This window comes from Hyaena hyaena, unplaced genomic scaffold, assembly GCF_003009895.1.
Source record: "Hyaena hyaena isolate Hyena2069 unplaced genomic scaffold, ASM300989v1 scaffold_414, whole genome shotgun sequence".
In the NCBI taxonomy this organism is placed as follows: domain Eukaryota; kingdom Metazoa; phylum Chordata; class Mammalia; order Carnivora; family Hyaenidae; genus Hyaena; species Hyaena hyaena.
In genome coordinates, this window is record NW_024081044.1 from 673,203 (window position 1) to 688,223 (window position 15,021).

Consider the following 15,021-nt stretch of genomic DNA (forward strand, 5'->3'; position numbering starts at 1 on the left):
AAGGAGCGTCGTCCAACATGCCCTTAATTTATGTTCCTCACTTCTCTTGTTTCTGATCTGGCCTCCAATGCTACAGTGCAGGAGCTGCACACGGTTGGTGCTTAATCAGGGCCTTCGAGTCTGAATTCATGTAGGAAGGAACAAGGAGCCATTCCCCGCACTTACTCTTCTTCGCTACCCCCACCTCGCTGGGGTGAACCCTCCTCACCTCTTGGGTCCAGCTCCCGGCTTAGGTGTCGCCTTATTCACTTACACGTGCATAACCCTTAAGCAAAATGCCACATCTCCCTGTGCCACAGTTTCTTCATTTGCCAGGAGCACCCCCCATAGGATAGGGCTGAGGGACACATGCCTTTGTGTGTGCTGAGCGCTCAGAACAGCGCCTGCGATCCTGTTATAACTGGTCCTGGCTGAGCTCCTGGCCCATGCCAGCATCAGACGAGCCCTCAGACGCTGGCCCCGCCTTCTCAGAACATGGTTGGCACACGGGGACCGCCCTTGACACCCACAGCCCCTGTACTTCCCCGGCACGGCCCCCCCTCGGCTCTGCGGAACATGGGTCTTGCCCCCGCTCCAGGCTGTTTGTCCCCGAAGCAGAGCGGAGGCAGGTGTGATGCAAAGGTCCTGGTGAATACCTGGAGGGCGCCCCCCACCCCCTCCCCGCCCAGCTCTCACCCTCTGCCTCCCTCCCAGGGGCAACTCCAAATACCACTACTATGGCCTGCGGATCAAGGCCAGCTCGCCGCTCCTGCGGCTGATGGAGGACCAGCAGCACATGGCCATGCGCGGCCAGCCCTTCTCGCAGAAGCAGAGGTAGCAGGGCGGGGCTGGGCCCTGTGCTGGCGGGAGGGGCGGGGGGCTGGCCCGCCTGTCGCGGTGCCCCAACCACCCCTTCTCCAGGCTCAAGCCCATCCAGAAGATGGAGGGCATGACGAACGGCGTGGCTGTGGGGCCGCAGCAGGCCACCGGGCTGTCGGACATCAGCGCCCAGGTCCAGCAGTACCAGCAGTTCCTGGGTGAGAGTGCCTTGGCCCCCGGGGCGGGCTCTGGGGCAGGGTCAAGGCCTCCGGAGAGCCCCCCCTGAGTCTCACCATCCCCCACTGCCCACAGGGGGGGCCCTGCTTGGGGGGAAGGTGATGACAACTTGATACATCCCAGGGAGAGGCTTGGTGGGGGGCGGGGGAGGGGCAGGCAGGTGGAGGATAAAGGGCTTCACCGTGTGTCCTCCCTGCCTCCAGATGCTTCGAAGAGTCTCCCTGACTTCTCAGAGCTTGACCTCCAGGGCAAAGTGCTCCCCGAGGGCGTCGGGCCTGGGGACATCAAGGCCTTCCAGGTCCTGTACCGGGAACACTGTGAGGTAGGGCAGCCGGGTGGGTGGGCAGGGGTGAGGGAAGGCCCCTCTGCCCCGCCGCCGCCGCCGCGTCCCTGAGCATCTGGCCTCGCCAACAGGCCATTGTCGATGTCATGGTGAACCTGCAGTTCACCCTGGTGGAGACGCTGTGGAAAACCTTCTGGAGGCACAACCTCAGCCAGCCCAACGAGGCGCCCCCGCTGGCTGTGTGAGTCCCTCCGCGGGAGTTGGGGGGGGTGGGAGCGGGGCACTGTGGGAGTCAGCGCCCAGGCAGGGGTAGCCAGACCCCCACCACCATGGAGAAGTGGGGCATCTGCCTAAACCCCTGCAGGCTGGCGGGGGAGGGGCACCTGGACTTCCGACTCCCCCAGTCCAGAGTGTGCCTGTGTCTCGGGCTGACAGTGTGGGGGACAGCATGCCCCACTGGGGCATTTCCTCCCTGCCATGGAGGGGGGGGAGGTGGCAGGGAACCTGTGCCCATCTGACCCTGGGGGCGGCGGGTCATGTCAGCCTGACCTGGGGGCCGGGGCGGGTGTCCACAGGCATGACGAGGCTGAGAAGCGGCTGCCCAAGTCCAGCCTGGTGCTCCTCTCCAAGTTCGAGCCAGTGCTGCAGTGGACCAAGCACTGTGACAACGTGCTGTACCAGGGCCTGGTGGAGATCCTCATCCCCGACGTGCTGCGGCCCATCCCCAGTGAGTGCGCGGCTGCCGCTGCCCCACCCCCCACCTCTCCACCCCTCCCCTCTGCGGCCCTGATGTGCCCCCCCCGCCCCCCGCCGCCACCCACAGGTGCCTTGACCCAAGCGATCCGGAACTTTGCCAAGAGCCTGGAGAGCTGGCTCACCCACGCCATGGTGAACATCCCCGAGGAGATGCTGCGCGTGAAGGTGCGGGCATGAAGCAGGGCTGGGTGCAGGCTTGTGGAGGGAGGGGGCGGGGCAGCCAGCCTGAGTGCCAGGCCTCGCCCCCCCCCCTCCGTTGCTCCCGGGCACAGAGCTGGGGGCTGGGGGCCTCGGTCCCCTCCCCGTTAGAGGCAGTAGGAGTTGCCTCCACTCCCGGTCCCTCGGAGTGAGCTTTGGGTGTCGTCTGTACAAACCAGCCTCCTCCTCAGATGCCCACTTCTGATACGCAGCCCCTGGGTGGCATTTTTGTACACGATCCAACATCTAACAAAATAAAAACCAAATGCAGCTTGAAGTAGTTCTCTTCAGACAGCTTCAATAGTGGGGAAAGAAAGCAGCATCTATAAGGTAACAGAACAATGGCCCTCCTCAGCACCGCTGCAGGGTCACTACTTAGATGTGAATGATTAGATGGGATGTGCTTGCTCCTGAGCAAAACAATAAAAGGAAGAAAAAGGGGTTTTTTTGCTTGTTTGTTTTTTAATTTTTTTTTAATGTTTTATTTATTTCTGAGAGAGAGAGAGAGACAGCGTGAGCAGGGGAGGGTCAGAGAGAGAGAGGGAGGCACACAGTCTGAAACAGGCTCCAGGCTCTGAGCTGTCAGCACAGAGCCCGACCCGGGGCTCGAACCCACGAACCACAAGATCATGACCTGAGCGGAAGTCGGACGCTTAACCGATTGAGCCACCCAGATGCCCCGAAAAAGGTTTTGTTGTTGTTGTTGTACTTAAAACCGTAACAAGACAGTCATACAGAGCGGGACATCTGAAGCACCACCCCTGGGTGCACTGGACAGAGGGTGAAGGGAGGGGGGAAGGGTGGAAAGAGTAGAAGCTGGATCCAGGGGGAAGCCCTTCAGAACTGGCAAGACTCATGTATTCACTCATTTATTCAGCATGCATTTTTTGAGCACCTGCTGTGTGCCAACGTGGTTCTCGGTGCTAGGAGCCCAGCATTGACAGAGATGGAAAAAACTCCACCCTCCCTAACCGGACGTTCAAAGGAATAACAATCCAAGCAACACCCTTCCTAGATAGTGCCCCCAGTTTCCATTGTGTCCTTTAATTAAAAATAGTAATAACATGGGGCGCCTGGTGGCTCAGTCGGTTGAGCTTCTAGCTCTTGATTTCGGCTCAGGTCACGATCCCAGGGTTGTGGGACTGAGCCCCGTGTCTGGTTCTGCACGGATCGTGGCACCTGCTTGGAATTCTCTCTCTCCCTCTGCCCTGCTCATGGCATGCTCGCTCTTGCTCGCTCGCTCTCTCTCTCTCTCCCTCTCTAAAATTTTAAGAGAAAAGAAATAATCTGGTCAGACACATGACCTTCACTTTTTTTTTTTTTGGTCTCATACTTTCGGTGTCCACCCAAAGTTTGAAAATCCTAACCCCTTGATCTCCTAACAAAAGCGACAAGATACATCCCTCCCTTTTAGAAGAAAGGGTCCGAGAAGTTGCAGTGAGTGAGGCCAGGGATGGCGGGGGTGGAGGTGGGTTCCACACAAGCCACAAGCCCCCCACCCCTACCCCCGCCCCGCAGGTGGCCGCAGCCGGTGCCTTCGCGCAGACGCTGCGCCGCTACACGTCGCTCAACCACTTGGCGCAGGCGGCGCGGGCAGTGCTGCAGAACACAGCGCAGATCAACCAGATGCTGAGCGACCTCAACCGCGTGGACTTCGCCAACGTGCAGGTGAGCGCGCGGCGGAGCAGGTGAGGGCGGGGCGGCCAGGGCCGGTGGCTGAGCCGCGGCCACGTGGCCGCTGTATTCCAGGAGCAGGCCTCGTGGGTGTGCCGCTGCGAGGACCGCGTGGTGCAGCGTCTGGAGCAGGACTTCAAGGTGACCCTGCAGCAGCAGAACTCCCTGGAGCAGTGGGCGGGCTGGCTGGACGGCGTCGTGAGCCAGGTGCTTAAGCCCTACCAGGGCAGCGCCGGCTTCCCCAAGGCCGCCAAGCTCTTCCTCCTTAAGTGGTCCTTCTACAGGTGCGCTCAGGCTCTGCGAGATCCGGGTGGGAAGGGGCGGGAGGACCCGCCTCCGGGGGGCGGGGCCTGGAGGCGGCTCCTCCCCTATGGGGGCGGGTCAAACGGGATCGTTGGAAGCCCCGCCTCCTCGAAGAATTTGGGACCGAGAAGAGCCCGCTTCCCGGGGCTCAGGTGCCCTTTCGCGAAGGCGGCGGCCCTGTTGGCGGTGGGCTGGGTGATGGCCCTTTGCTCTCGCTGATGGGAGCCCTGGGGAAGCCAGTGCGGGGCCGCGCCTGACGGCCTCCTCGCCGCCGCCGCCTGCAGCTCCATGGTGATCCGCGACCTGACCCTGCGCAGCGCCGCCAGCTTTGGTTCTTTCCACCTCATCCGGCTGCTCTACGACGAGTACATGTACTACCTGATCGAGCACCGCGTGGCCCAGGCCAAGGGCGAGACCCCCATTGCCGTCATGGGCGAGGTGCGCGCGGCGGGGCGCCCAGGGCGCGGGGCGGGGCCCCCCACCCCTTGGTGGGCCCCTTACCCCTTGTCTTGCCTCCTTGCAGTTCGCCAACCTGACCACCTCGCTGAATCCCCTTGACCCGGACAAAGGTAGGCGAGGCATGTCCCTACCCAGGGCCTGAGTCCAAGGGACGGCGAACCAGGGGGGATTGGGGAACAGGAGGCGCTGGGGCTGCGGCCGCCACACGCTGAGCCGGGCCTGCACTGTGTGCCCCAGACGAGGAGGAAGAAGAGGAGGAGGAGAGCGAGGATGAGCTGCCCCAGGACATCTCGCTGGCGGCCGGTGGCGAGTCACCCGCGCTGGGCCCGGACGCCCTGGAGCCGCCGGCCAAGCTGGCAAGGACAGACACGCGGGGTCTCTTCGTGCAGGCACTGCCCTCCAGCTAAACCCGCGGCCTCCCCTGCCCCGCCCGCCCGCCCCCGCCGCCCATCCGCGCCAGGGTCCCTCACAGCTTGTGTGGCTTCGCTGTCACCCGGCTCCTGCCTCGGCCAGGGCGGGGATGGGGGCCTCCAAGACAGGGAAGGCTAGGGGGTCCCTGTGCCCCAATGGGATCGGCACAATCACAGGGCCGGGCGGAGCCGCAGCTGCAAACTGACACAAAAGACGTGCCTTATGGAACCCGCCGCCGTGCCCAGGTGCCCCGTGGGACAGCCAGCTTGGCTCCTTGGCCTGGACGGCCTCAGCATCTCCCTCCCCCCTCCCCCCCAGGGGGCAGGCAGGCAGGCCCCCTCTCCTGTGGAACTGTTAACTTATTCAGCTCGCTGGCTTTGCACAGTCTGTCCTGGGCCCAACCCTGAGCCCCAGGTGGGCACAGGTGGGCATCACCTGGGGACCCCCCCCCACTGTCAGCAGCAGCCCGGGGACCACCCCTCCCCCCAGCAACCCCACCGCTCCCCACTCCTTGGTATAAGTGCAATTAAAGCCGTGGGTGTCGCATCTTCTCCAGAGCTGGGCCCTCCCTTGCCCCCAGCCCTCGAGGGGGGCACTGCCTGGCCTGGTCGGGGGTAGGGTGGCCAGGGGTGCCCTCCAGCTTCCAAAGAACAGCGGGCGGGACCGGGCGTGGGAGCCCCGAGGGGCCCGCTGCCGGCAGTGGGGTCCAGAAGTGCCCGTGCCCAGCCCAGGCCAGGGGGACTCCACTCCCTTCAGATCCAAGACCCCAGCGCCCCAGGTCGCCCGCCTCTGGTCTGTAATGGAACTTCCGCGCTCCTCCTCTCCCAGGAGACTGTGCTTCTCCTCCGTGCAGTGCGCCCCGCCCCCCCCACGACTATTGTGCGATTTTGTGAGCCGCCTGAGCGGAGTTGGTAACTTGTTGGTTTTTTTCCAACCATCATGGCCTTATCTGTTCTGGTTTTCTCAGTGTCTTCAACCTGTGAGATAGATGTTTATGGCAAAAAGCAAAAAAAAAAAAACAAAAAACAAAAAAACGAAAAAAAAAGAAAAACCTGAACCTATTGTATAAAAAATCACTATTTTGTGTGCTCCGCGTGCTACAGCTTTTGGGGGGGGGCCCACCCCCTCCCCGTCCCCCCCTGCCCTCGGGGCCTCCCCTCTCCTGGCCGTGAAAGTGTCCACGCGTGTGGTAGTCTAGTGTGCTGAGCTGTTTTCTACCTTTTTGTAGTCTTTCTTAAAACACAATAAATTGCGCTGTGATATTTGGCTGCTGCTAACTCGAGGGGCCTCGGGTCTGGGGGCTCCAGCTGGGCCCCGAGCGGCAGTAAAGGGAATTCAGCGAGGCTCAGAAATAAAACATTTATTACATGAAGAGGAATGACGGGCAGGGGGAGGGGATGGCCACGAGGTCTGCCACCTCAGGTTGGGGAGGCTGGGACGGGCAGGGCAGGGGAAGGGGGTCCATTCGGCCTCCCGGTGGGAGGGGGGGGAATGTCCACACCTGTAGCCAAGGGAAGGGCAGACGCGCAGAGAGCGAGGGCCTGTGCCCAGCGCGGGGTGAGGGTGGGCGCTTGAGGCTGGTGGGGCAGGGGGCTCCCTCCCTCTGCCCCTTCCCCACTTAAATAGGCATAAATAAAGAAGCGTCCAGACTCTCAGGCCACCAGGGGCTGCCCCGCCCAGCCCCCTTCCCCGCAGCCTAACACCAGTGGCGGTCGGCGGTCGGTCACCGGTCGGCCGGCCAGCCGGGGAGAGGCTGCCAGGAGGCGGCCGGCTCCCAGGCCGCGGAGGTAGTTGGAGTCAGTGTCCAGAGCGGCCGGGTCCTCACAGCACGATCCACGTGTACCTCTCACTGTCTGCCAGAACCTTGAGCGAGCACCCTGCGGGGAAGGGGCACGACGCAGCCATGGAGCGGCTAGGCCCAGGCTGCGGGCGGGGCCTGCCTCCTTCCCTGATTCGATTTGGGCCCCAATGTTCCAGAAGGCAGTGACCCTATGGAGCTCAACTGCGGGCCTCTGGCCTGTACCCACCCGGTAAAGGACTGCTGAAGGAAGGACAGGCCCGGGGTGGGGGTGGGGTCCTTTCCAATCTGGCACCCACCCCTCACCCCCCCCCGACCCAGGACTCGCCGAGCAACTCGTTGAGCCTGGCCTGCCCTCCCCTCACCCCAACTCCACAGTGCCCATGGCCTAGCCAGCAGACTCCTCCGTTCAGGAGCACCCAGGAACCAGCACCTGCTCTAGGCCTGGCACCAGGGTAGGGACCGCAGTCCTGACCGCCATCGGCTCACGGGGCCCACCTTTGTGCAGCGCCTCGTTGGTCATCCTATTGACGTAGCGGCCGCTGCTCTCGGGCACCAGCCACTTCATGACCATGTCCACGCAGCTCTTGCGGTAGGAGCTCCAGACGCTGCCGCTGAGGGTGAGGGGGTGCGGGTTCTCGTCACCCAGGCCGCCCACCCCAGTCCCAGGTCCCCCCACCCCCTGGGCCCTGGCCCCAGCCCCGCCTCACCTGGTCTGCCCCTTGACCTCGGTGAGGTCGCCTACGCTGACGGTCACGAAGATGCCGGTGTTGAGGTCCCATGCCACCTTGAGGCTGGTGTGATAGGTCTTTGGTCTGCAGGGGGGTGAGGAGCGAAGAAGAAAGGGCTGGGACCCAGGCAACCCTGAGGGGCTGGTCTTTGGAGCAGTAATGGAGTTTGGAGCGGGGCGGGGGACGTCTCCTCACATCCCCACTTGCCCACCCCCACTGACACATCTGAGCGAGGCTCCCTGCTGGGCGGGGCCAGGGGCGTCCCCCTCACTCACCGGAGCTGGCCCTCCTCAGTTGGGGATGGGAACGCCAGGAGCAGCAGGCCAATGTTGATGAGGACTTGATTGGTCTCCGGGCAGACCTGGGGGGCGCGGGGTGGGGTGGGGGAGTGACAGCCATTGAGGGTGATGCCCGGAACAGAGAGGCCCCGGGCACCCCCTGTTCCCGCCCCGGGCCCACCTCCAGGATGACAATATCATAGTCACTAAAGGAGCAAAACTGGTGGGCCCAGGTGGCATCGTGGCGGATGACCTCGTTGATGACGTATTCAAAGTCCAACGTGAGCTGCTCCACCGTCAGGTACTGACCCTGTGGGCAGCGGGCAGAGGGCAAGGCTGCGTCGGGGGCTGCCCCCGCAGCAGGCTCCCCAGGGGCTGCCCCGCGGCCTGGCCCCCGCTGGCACCCACCTGGACGGCAGCCCGCTCCCGCATGGGCCGCAGGTTGCGGCCGCGGAGATCGGTCACCACAAAGGGCAAGGAGATCTTGTCATCCTCGAACTCTGAGGGGGCAGGAAGCGGGGGTAGGGGTGGTGGGAGGCCAGGCCGGCCTCCCTGGGGGCCTGCCCACCGGGTGGGTCCCCAGCTCACCGTCTTCCGGCTCTGTCCCCTCGCTGGACCCCAGCACGTAATACAGCTTGGTGTAGTTGACGTAGCCGGGCTCGGCGGCTGGAGCCTCCGCCACAGGGGGGCTGTCTCGGGGTACCACCTCCCCACCCGGGGCCAGGGGCTCTGAGGGCAGGCGGCAGCGGCTGCCCGAGGGCCCCGGGCAGGGGGGCGGCCGGGCTTCCTCTGAGGTCCCACCCTTCGCCTCTCGGGCCCTGCGGAAAATGTCGGCCACAAACTCCTTGGCTTTGGCGATGGCGGGCGAGGGCTCAGGGGCCCCAGGGGCCCGGGCGGGGGCTGCTTCAGGGCAGGGGCTGGGGAGGGTGGGGGGCAGCTCAGGGCTCTGAGGCCCAGGAGGGCTGGGAGGGGCTGGAGGGGCGGTGGTGTGGTCATACAGGATTTGGCAGAAGTTGCTCTCGCCTGTGACAAAAACAGTGAGAGAGGTTGGGAGGGTTGTCAGTTACTAAGTTCAAATCAAGGGCACTGCAGACCTCCCTCGATGCCCAGGGGCAGGGCAGGGGGTGGGGTTCTTAGAAACCCACCTTCGGGACACCCTTCTAGAAAGCCTCCCTATGCCGAAAGATCACTTGAAAACGCTCAGAAGGGGAAAAGGCCTGACGCGCATGTGCGCAAACACGCACGTACACAATACCTTCAAACTTTATTTCTGAGCACCCACCAAATGCCACACTGAGGACACAAGTGAACCAGACACACAAATCCCTGCCCTTGGGGAGCCGACGGTCTACAGTGACGGAAGCTAAAAAATCACCAAAGTCTGAAAGTTTCCTGCATAGCCCTCCATCCTCCCCACAGGAGCCCACTGGTGGGGGCACAGAGCCCTGGGGTGCCCTCGGCGAGGTGGGCTCAGCACGGACAACCCTGTGTGCTCGCGACCAGCGCTGTGGCCGGGCCCCGGGCTCTGCCTGCACACCCCCCCGCCCTGCCACAATCTACCCGGGGGGGCGGCGGCTATGTCTTCCAGTTCAGAGACTGGGGCCCGAGGCTCGGAGAGAAACCTGTCCAAGGGCGCACTGCAAGACAATGCCCTCCTGGCCCCCAGAGTGGACAGTGGCCAAGTCAAAACTCCCCCTTTGTGCAAACACTGTCCCAGGGCCACGTGTTAGACATGGGTGACAACGTCCCCCTCAGCCCCCCGCCATGTGCACACAGCGGGACCCCGTCCCACGTGACCCTTCCTACAGGGACCCACAGCCACAAGTCCCGGAAGCAGGTACTGGCCTCAGCCAGGCCCCCCAGTGGCACAGGCAGCCAGGGCAGGAGGCCCGGATGGCCCTGCGGACACGGCATCCTGGCCCTTCCTAGTTTGGATGCATAGTTATATACATTTAATCCTCTTTTTATATCCACTCCACTTCCTCTCTCGGGGACAACCACTTTAACGTACTTAGCGGGTGTCTTTTTATTTCACTCCGTTCTTATGAAATCAGCACATACTGACTGGTTATAGATCCCCTTGGTTTCTTTGACAGGTGGGGGTGTCTTTAAGGCGCACCCCACAGACAAGCGTGCGAGGGCGTCCAATGGGGCCGCCCATCCAAGGCAATACCTCCCTGATGCCTCGGGACGGATGGACGCCAGGCAGCTCCCACCACCGATGCCCTGGCCCCACCCAGGCTTGGGCTGGGCTGCGCTCCCACTGTTGCCATGTGGCCCTGAGGGTGTGGGCAAGGCTCCGGAGTCCCCCCCATCACCGCCAGTGCTGGCATCAACCAGCTGACCATCAGCCACTCTGTCAAATGGCGTTTTCCCTATTCCCAAAGACACAGGACGGCCTTCTGTCTAATCAGTGAAACTGTAAGCGAGCATTTCTGTTTGAAGTGAGCACAGCACCGTCCATCACGGTAGCTGAGGCCATACGTGGCTACCTAAACTCAACTGAACTCCAACAGAACGTCAGCGTCAGTTCCTTGGTCACACAGCCACTCTTGAGTGGCTACTGGTGGCAGCCAGAGAGGACACCGTAGACATACGCCATCCCACCCCTAGGAACGTTCTAGTGGGCACCGTGGGGGGGGGGGGGGGCAGCGGCGTGGCTAGCTGTGGATCCCGTATTCCCGCCTTCCAGCTGGGTGACCCTGGACCAGGGACCTCGGCCTCCTCATCTGTCACGTGCGGCAGCGGCAGGACCGCACCTGGAGGGCCACGAGGCGGAGCGGAGTCCGCGGGTGGCAGGCCTACCTGCCGAGTGCACGGAGACGGCGCAGGCCACCAGGGAGTAGCTGGTGTTGAGCAGCACCACCTGGTCCTTCTTGAGCTGGAAGGCGGGCTGGAAGGTGGGGAAGGGGTAGACCACCTGGTACTTGGTGTGCAGCATGAAGCCGTGTCGCAGGCACTGCGCACTTGGGTCGCCTGCAGCAACACACGCCACCTGGCCTCAGTCCCGGCCTTGGGCAGGGGGGAGGGTCCAGCCCGCACCCAGAAGGCCGCCAGCCGCTCACCTGGACGGGCCCGGCTGGCTTCCCGGCAGGCGGCACAGCGGCCCGGCGACGGCACAGCCACGGTGCTGATGTAGATGTCCCGGTGGTTCTCGTCGCTCATCATCATCACGTTCATGAGCATCCCGTTGGCCGAGCGGGTGCTGGGGGCCGGCACACCCTCAGCGGCCGGGCCCACACACCGCCCTCCCTCCCTCCCCGGGCCTTCCTTGTTTCCAAGGGTCTTACTTGAAGCCGAAGACGATGACCTTGGAGGCATCGCTGGGCCACTCGCACACAGTCAGGTACAGGTCACTGTAGATCTCCTCGTCCTGGAAGAGCCGCACCTGCCGGACCTGAGCAGCACATTGGGGGATCGGTGTGGGGGTGGGGCGGGCAGGATTGGGGGCCGGGGGCCCCAAGCAGCCCTTATACCACAGCCTCTGCCTTCCTGCAGACGGGCAGGGGAAGCGACCATCACAAGGTGGGGGAAACGGGGAGGCGGCCTGGCACGGGACGAAGCTGATGGATGGAAAAGGGGGACCCTGCCAGGCACCTCGGCTCCCAGCCTGCTCCAGCCTGCAACCTGCCCACCTCCCTGAGCTCACGCACCAGCTGGGCTAACAGCACTTGCCTCCTGGAATGGCGCGGCGGGGGGAGGGGGGGAGGGGGGGTTCAAGGGGGTCAAAGTCAGGGTTAGGCGAATGCGCTAGCAAAGGCGGCCTGAGCCTGCCGTGTTCTACAGGCTACGCTGAGCCAAACCACAGGAAGGTGCTGCTATTTACCCACTTTCAATCATAAAAATGGCAATTTCATGTCGGTTTCATGTCCAGAACCAACAACGACTGTGGGAGTACAATTTCTCCTCTTTACAGACAAGGAAACTGAGGCTCGGGGGTGCTGTGATCTGCTGGTCTCGCTGCTGGAAGGGACAGCCCAGCACGGGGCCCGGCCCTACCAGCTTGAGCTTGCTGTGGACGTTGAACTCCCACCAGTATAGATGGTAGATGTAGAAGGAGAAGTCATCATCCCCACTGCTGCTTGTGTAGGAAAGAACATAACGGCCGCACTTGGAAAAGCCCAGGAAGATGTGTCTGTGGGGGTGGGGGCAGAATCGCCAGGTCAGGCAGGGGGCAGCCTGCCGCCCCACCCAGCCACCCCCCTGCTCGGCCCAGCCTCGCGCAGCCTCACCCTGCGTAGAGAAAGTCCTCGTCCACAATGTTCTTGAGGGAGACGCAGACCCTGGGCGGCAGCTTCCGGAAGAGGCGAGGGGAGAGCTGCCCACTGATCTGGGGAAGGGGTGGCCCTGGCTCTTGAGGCACCATCGCCCCCCAGTCCCCTCACCTAAAGCAGAGTAGCACCCCCAAGTTCTTGCCCAGACACACAGGCCCACTCCCTGCCAGCCATGGTGGTCAAGAGGGGTCCGAGCTCTGGGAGGTGGGAATAGCTGGGGAAGACGGATGCACGGGGCCTCCCTCTCCATGAGGGACCCAGGCCACTCTCCCAGCCCCACACCTCTTCAGTCCCAGAGCCCCTCCTGCCCAAGCACCCGGGTCCTGAGGACCAGTACTGGCATTACGTCCCCCAGGAAGGTTCCCCGGTCACCCTTGGTCACACTGGGCCACTGGCTGCCTTCAGGTGGGTGAAGGAGGCTTGACCAACTGCACTCACCTATTCCTGACCCGTTAGCCTACACAAAGGGTGCTCAGGACCTTTGGGGCAGCCCTGGCCTCAGGGACAGGTGAGGCAGAAAGGTGGCGCTGACCAGTGACCTTCCAATTTCTGCCCACTTCCTCCTTCTCAGTTAACCTAGCTGCCTTCCAACGACTCGCTCATCCCAAAACCTTCAAGGAAGGATTTGGGGGGACAGGAAGCACAAGCTGGGCGCTAGGGGATTGGAGCACCCTGGTCCCACAGCCAGATCTGAGTGAGATACTTGGCCCTGGCCTCAAGAGGTTACAGCCGGATGGAAAAAAGCCCTGTCTGAGGAGCTCTCTGGCAGATGGGGGAGAGAGCACACTCCCCAAGGAGGTCCCAGTCTGATGGAACAGCCCTGTTGGTGAGGCCCAGGCTGACAGGGGAGACACAATCCCAGTCCAGGGAGCTTTCAAGCTAAGGGTGGAGCCACAGATCAACCCAGGGAGCAATCAGACTGAGGGTGGAGACCATCCCTGCCCAAGGAACTCGTCAAAAGGAGGAGACACAGCCCTGCCCTCACAGTCCCCAACCTAATGGAGAAGGCACTCTCTCTCTCCACAGGGAAACGGTTCTGCCCAGGTTGCCGCTGACCTGACCGCACATTCACACGACTGCCCTCCCAGAGCTCCCAGACTGATGGGGGACAGATATGCCCGCGCGTAGTAAGTTTACAGTCTGATGGAGAAGACAGAGCCCTGCTCAGGAAGCTCCCAGTCTGAGGGGGGAAGACCAGGCTTTCTCCAGGAAGGTCCCTCCCATTCGATGGGGGAGGCGGACACAGGTAGAGAAACTCCCGGCTCCTGTGTGGTCAGAGCCGGGACAGAGAGAGGAACACCGGGCAGAAGAAGCCCAAAGCCGGTAGCAGGGGCTCTGCCAAGGGGGCGGAAAGGTTCCATAACGGAGGGGCCGTGGGAGCGCGGTTTTGAAAAAGGAGTCTGACCCTGGATCGCCCCCTTCCTCCTTATCCCTTCAGCGACCCCCTCCATCCAAGATCTTTCTCGGCCACCTCCAGCAGCTCTTCCATCCAAGCCCCCTACCGCGGACCCGCCCCCAGCCCACTCCATCCAAGCCCCCCGTCCCAGCCCCCTCCATCCAAGCGCTCTCCCCTGGGCCCCGCCCAGCCCCCTTCCTCCGAGCCCCCTCCCCCGGGGCTCCGCCCCCAACCCCTCACCCCGCGAACGCCCTCCCTCCCTCCGCCTCCCTCGTCTCTTCTCCCCACCCTCCGGCGAGCTCCTCCCAGACTCCAGGCCTCACCTTGACCCGCTCCAGTTGCTTGAGGACGTGCTCCCGCCGCCGCCCCGCTGCCCGCTTCCCCCCGGCACCCCCGGGGCCGCCGCCGCCGCTCCCGGCCCCGCTGTTCCGCTCCGATTTCGAGCTGGGCGCCATTTTCACCCCCTCCCTCCACTTCCGGAGCAACCGGCCTTTTCGTCCCACCCCCGCCTGCTCCTCATTGGCCCTTTCTCGGCCTTGCGGCCAGTCTGTTGGGCGAAAGCCCGCACTTGGGGCCTCTTCCCGCTGCGCCTGTCCATCACAGCCATCTCGGCTCTTGATTGGTAGAGACGGTACAACCCCCGTGGTCCGCCGCCGTATCCCCGCCTTTCCGCAAGGACGCGCCCGTCAGAGGCTCCGTTTGCGCCCCTTGCGGAGCTGACTTTGACCAGATAGGCGAAGGCCCCTATCCGTCTCGGCGGCGTCACGCCCCCCTGTGGCTGGTGGGTTTCCATGGAGACCGCAGGCGGTCCAGGCCCGTGGGCGGGGCGGTGGGAGCCTGTGGTCCGCAAGGGCCGGGGTCCCCAGCTTAGTGGTGTCGGCGCCCGATCCGGAGGTGCTGAGGCCCGGAGAGTATCCTGAGACCACCAGGCCAGGCCGAAGAAAGGTGTTTGTAGAAAAAGACGAGATTCGATTAAAAACATCTTTCGTTGGGGGCTAGGGACGCCCTGTTGGGATGACGATGATGATAGCATCGATCGTTCACATAGCATTCACCTGTGCTAGACACGGTTCTGAGCTTACAGCAATTCTACGTAGTAAGTCGCTGTTGTGCCCAATTTTACAGATGACAGTAATACTAATAACTGCTGAATGTCTGCTGGGTATCATCTTCCTATGCGTTAGCCCGTCTAATCTTCGCCAACAGTTTTACAGATAGGTCCCTTAAAAATATTTTTGGGGGGCGCCTGGGTGGCTCAGTCAGTTAAGCGTCCGACTTCGGCTCAGGTCATGATCTCACGGTATGTGGGTTCGAGCCCTACCTCGGGCTCTGTGCTGACAGCTAGCTCGGAGCCTGGAGCCTGTTCCAGATTCTGTGTCTCCCTCTCTCTCTGACCCTCCCTTGCTCACGCTGTCGCTATCTCTC

General features: G+C 62.9%; 2 protein-coding genes across 4 annotated transcripts in view; one reads left to right on the forward strand and one right to left on the reverse strand.

The window, feature by feature from the left end:
- RFX1 (regulatory factor X1) overlaps positions 1-6,381 on the forward strand; it is a 31,330-nt gene extending 24,949 nt beyond the window's left edge. For all 3 annotated transcript variants that reach the window (XM_039252314.1, XM_039252316.1, XM_039252315.1), the window contains 11 exons: positions 694-813; positions 901-1,016; positions 1,239-1,357; positions 1,450-1,559; positions 1,894-2,045; positions 2,142-2,239; positions 3,791-3,940; positions 4,022-4,230; positions 4,534-4,687; positions 4,773-4,818; positions 4,946-6,381. In XM_039252314.1, the coding sequence (XP_039108245.1) occupies positions 694-813; positions 901-1,016; positions 1,239-1,357; positions 1,450-1,559; positions 1,894-2,045; positions 2,142-2,239; positions 3,791-3,940; positions 4,022-4,230; positions 4,534-4,687; positions 4,773-4,818; positions 4,946-5,115 (1,444 nt within the window). In that variant the 3' untranslated portion in view covers positions 5,116-6,381. The remainder of the gene's footprint in view (positions 1-693; positions 814-900; positions 1,017-1,238; positions 1,358-1,449; positions 1,560-1,893; positions 2,046-2,141; positions 2,240-3,790; positions 3,941-4,021; positions 4,231-4,533; positions 4,688-4,772; positions 4,819-4,945) is intronic.
- A 78-nt stretch (positions 6,382-6,459) lies between these two features.
- DCAF15 (DDB1 and CUL4 associated factor 15) lies at positions 6,460-14,053 on the reverse strand. Its single transcript, XM_039252345.1, has 13 exons — positions 13,920-14,053; positions 12,159-12,256; positions 11,926-12,061; positions 11,217-11,323; positions 10,992-11,131; positions 10,732-10,902; positions 8,515-8,949; positions 8,335-8,426; positions 8,108-8,236; positions 7,924-8,009; positions 7,628-7,732; positions 7,416-7,531; positions 6,460-6,996 (listed from the first exon to the last, which is right to left on the reverse strand). The coding sequence occupies exons 1-13, from the start codon at positions 14,049-14,051 to the stop codon at positions 6,941-6,943; spliced, it is 1,803 nt and encodes a 600-aa protein (XP_039108276.1). The 5' UTR covers positions 14,052-14,053; the 3' UTR covers positions 6,460-6,940.
- Positions 14,054-15,021: the final 968 nt, after the last annotated feature.